Below are 3,966 nucleotides of genomic sequence, written 5' to 3'. Positions count from 1 at the left end.
GGGGGTCGGAGTCGCTTGCTCAAGGAGAAGTGATGGTAATGGCGTTTGCTCGGGGAGAATGATGACGATGGATTTATTTTCTCAGCAAACATAGGAGCAAACTTCAACGCCGTCAATGAAAATTGTCAGATTTTCTTTTTCTAAAATGGAGACAAAAAAAATTGCCGATGAATTCTAAAACCTGCATGTTCTTGGCATGAATTTCTCTCATCTTGGGAAACAATGCGATAATGCCGATGAATTCCAGCATTTGTATTACTCCAGCAAACAGGCGATGAAAAATACATATGATTCGCAAGTAAATGAACAGATTTTAGTTTTAATTAATACATGGATTAATGGATACAATACATACATATATCTATCTGCCCTGAGAAACGCAGTAAGTAAATACATCACCTCTTAAACCGATTTAGAGTAACATTCTTTTCTTTCATATAATCAGCAAAAAACAAGACAAAAACGATAAACGATTAATTAATAATACAATAGTACATTTCTTAAACCAAGAATTAGCCCGATCGGTCAAATGCTTCAAACACAATCGATCGATCAATTGCTGCTGCTGGGGTTTATTACGTCCTCCTCCTACTCATGGACGAGGGGTTACCGTCGAAGAGCTCGTCGATGATCCCCTCCAGGTCCTCCGCGCTCAGCTTCACGTACTTCTCCGCCTGCCTCCCGGCGCTGAATGTCTGCGCGAACCGCCCCAGGAACGACCGGTACGCAGGCACCACCACGGCGGCGATGGAAACCCGGAGCTCCGACTGCAGCTGCTCGTCGCTCACCACCCACGCCCCCTGCGTCTTCTGGATATCGTCCATGGTGGAGTTGAACTGCTTGAACCGTTCCTTGAGCAGCGTCTTCTGCACATGGCCCTTCACGGTGAGCACGCCGTCATCGCGGAGCAGGGTGAGCACCCGGTTCCACGTCTCCCGCTGGTAGTTCTTGTGGTACTGCCGCAGATTCGTCGACTGCTTCCGCGCCCACGTCTCGCCCAGCATCGCGTTCGTCTCCGGCGACCCCCGGATCTTCTGCAGCATGTACCGCCCGTTGTTCATCAAGAAGATGCTGCTCAGGGCCGGGTCCTTGTACAGCCGCGACTTCCCTTCCAGGTTCCCCTGGAGGAGCTCCATCACCTCCATCAGCTGCGCCGCGAACGGGTTGTTGTCCTCCCCGTCCACGGCGTCGTTCCGCCGGTGCTCCCGGAACACCTGCTCCAGCGTGCTGTTGTACTCGCACGTGTACTTGAGGTAGTTCATCACGTAGCGGGTCAGCGGGTGCACGGCGCCGCCGGGGACCGGCTGCTTGCCGGCGTCCGCGCGGATGGAGCTCTCCAGCTCGCAGAAGATGCTGGCCGCCGACTCGCCGATCCGGGAACGTGCAGACGCGATCTCGGTCTTGAGGTCCGCCAGGGCGTTGCCGGCCGCGGGTTCGTCGTCGGCGGAGGCGGACAGGAAGGCGTCGATGACCGGGGATGAGTCGCGGACGGCCTCGTACATGTCGAGCACCTTGAAGAGCTTCTCGGCGGAGCGGCGTGTCATGGCCACGGCCTCCGTGAAGTCGAGCATGTGGAGCATGATGCAGCGGGCCAGGTCGGCGAAGACGCCTCTGCCGACGCTGGCGTGGCAGCCGCTGAAGACGCGGCCGCAGAGGTCGTGCTCCGTCGAGAGGCCCACGTTGATGGTGTGCCTGAACGCCTTGATCCACGTCACAATCTCGGTCTCCAGCGCCTCCCACGTCATCCGCACGACGTCGTCGATGCTCGACTTCTCGTACCCGAGCGCGCGCACCGACGCGTCGAACGCGTTCCGGCGTGCCACCAGCAACATCTGCGTGCACTCCGTCACGTACCCGGCGGCCACCATGATGTCGGCGATGGACCGGAGCCGCTCCATGGTCTCCGGCGTGTACGGCGGTTTGGGCTCCGCCGCTGCAGGGGCGGTGTCGGGTGGTTGGAGGACGCACCGGTCGGCCTCGTGTCCGCCTTGCTCGAACGAAGGCGGCCGTCTTATCGACTTGCAGGTCTCCGTCTTGGGCTCGAGCAGCGCGTGGAACTCGTCCTCGAGGAACGCCATGGCACGCTGCAGCACGGCGGTGACCCGGTGCGCGCCGGAGACGTACTTGCTGCTGGCCTCCGGGTTCTTGGCGAGCGCGGACGCGAGGGCCGAAATGCGCGCGATGGCCGCAAGCACCGGCGGCTCGCCATTGGCCCACTTATCCCGCGAGTTCTCCGTGTGCGCGATCCGCAGCTCGACGGCGGCAGCGAACTTCTCGAGCGTCGCCTCCGGGAGGCTCAGCGGCGCTTGGCCGTCCAGGCCCGCGATAAACGCGTCGATCTCCCCCGACAACTCGGACACGCCCGGGTCGCCGCAGCCGTCCTCCTCCTCGTCCTCGCACTCCTCCTTGATCTGCTCCCAGGTGGCGGCGGCGCCCCTCCGGTCGTGGTCGCCATGCCGGAGGGTGCCGAGGGAGAGGTTGCGGTCGACCTCCCGGGCCTTGTTGCTGGAGGCCGAGGAGAAGCTGCTGGACTTCTGCGGCGCCTGATTCCGGCTGTCCATTTCTTGGGGGAAAGAGCCGGATCGTGGCAAGAGAATGGCGATCGGGGCGGGGCGCGTCGTAATGCTCAATAGTTGTTGGTGGTCCGCGCGCGTTGCTGGGTTGGCATGCAGAGGTGGAGAGAGAATGGAGGAGAGAGAGGCCGGAGTTTGAGGGCCGGGACGGTGCTCCACCATTTGAAAGGGTCTCGTCTCTCTGACTCTGCTTATGGCAACTCCAACGCCCTGCATCAACACACGCCTAAATGTCTCCACCGTGCGGTTCAAACACGTTGTATCAACGAAAATGCTACACCTACATTATGATTCTCCTTATAATAAACCTACGTAAATCCCTTTCCCATTACTTAAACTGCCCCCTGAACTTCAAGGTGGGCCCGTGCCGCCAACTATTGATCGATGTGAAACTGCCAAATAGGATGGTACGTAAGAAACGTAACAAACGTTAGATAGGTGTAGCTTTACTCGTGTATCAAATGTCCGTGGATTGATCTGCACGTTTAAAATCCCATAAATCGAAAACAAACCGGTTGGAGGTTCGCGGATGTTCAAATGTCCGTCATGCAGACGCCCGACTAAGCAATTTCACCCAAAACCCTCATCGGGCGTACACTGACTACTTGAATTCATGCCGGTTAGACCGATGTGACTGGTCACCGCGCTTGCGTTGAAGCGGCGCTGGTCCGCCTGGCCAGGCTATTTAAGCAAGTTGGCCTCATCGGCAAACCCCATCTCCCCTGTGCCACCTTTGCCTCTCCTACGCACACCGCAGGGATGGGCAAATCCAGTTGTGGCTCAGGGTGGTTCTCAGTGCCAGCAGGTGGTTTCCAAAGTCGTCCGGATCATGGCGCCGCCTCCATGATCTGTGGGCTCGTCGGCACCCACGCTCAATGAGAAGGTGGTGATTTTTGACGATGGCGAGGAGCAACAACAACAACACCTCCTCCTAGCTGAGGCCACGTGTGGACAAGGGGTACGTGTGGCAGCTTGAGCTGCTCCTATAGCAACCTCTCTTCGACTGCGGTTCGGCGGCATCTTCGCGGCCATGAGACCGTTGCGTCAACTACGAGTCGGCATCCCCACTGCGCCGCCACGTTAAGGAGGAGCTAGTGTCCCTGTCGCACACTCTGTACAGACGCTTCGTCGAGCCGGTGTCCCCGCGGCGTCACCGCGTCAAGAAGGAGTCGGTGTCCCTACCGCACAGCATGTACGGGCGCTTCGTCCAACCAGTGTCCCCGTCGTGTTGTTTCAGGCACGACAAGGAGGGGGAACAGCCATCCTCGCTCCGGTGGCATGCGGGCGCCATGAAGGAGGAGGAGGCGCCCTCCTCGTTGATCCCCAGCATGCGCAGCCAGCTTCTTCACTACCTCGTTCGTGTCGGCGGTGACACATCCTTGCGCACCAGGAT

The 3,966-nt window shown here is 58.6% G+C and overlaps 1 protein-coding gene across 1 annotated transcript; it reads right to left on the bottom strand.

Moving 5' to 3' along the window:
• Window positions 1-279: 279 nt before the first annotated feature.
• Window positions 280-2,742, bottom strand: LOC125555886 (exocyst complex component EXO70B1-like). The gene has a single exon (XM_048718695.1). It carries the CDS (start codon window positions 2,733-2,735, stop codon window positions 576-578), a length of 2,160 nt encoding a protein of 719 aa, XP_048574652.1. The 5' UTR covers window positions 2,736-2,742; the 3' UTR covers window positions 280-575.
• Window positions 2,743-3,966: the final 1,224 nt, after the last annotated feature.

The sequence above is a fragment of the Triticum urartu genome, chromosome 5, assembly GCF_003073215.2.
Source record: "Triticum urartu cultivar G1812 chromosome 5, Tu2.1, whole genome shotgun sequence".
Taxonomy (NCBI): domain Eukaryota; kingdom Viridiplantae; phylum Streptophyta; class Magnoliopsida; order Poales; family Poaceae; genus Triticum; species Triticum urartu.
This window is presented reverse-complemented; position numbering and strand designations above follow the sequence as displayed.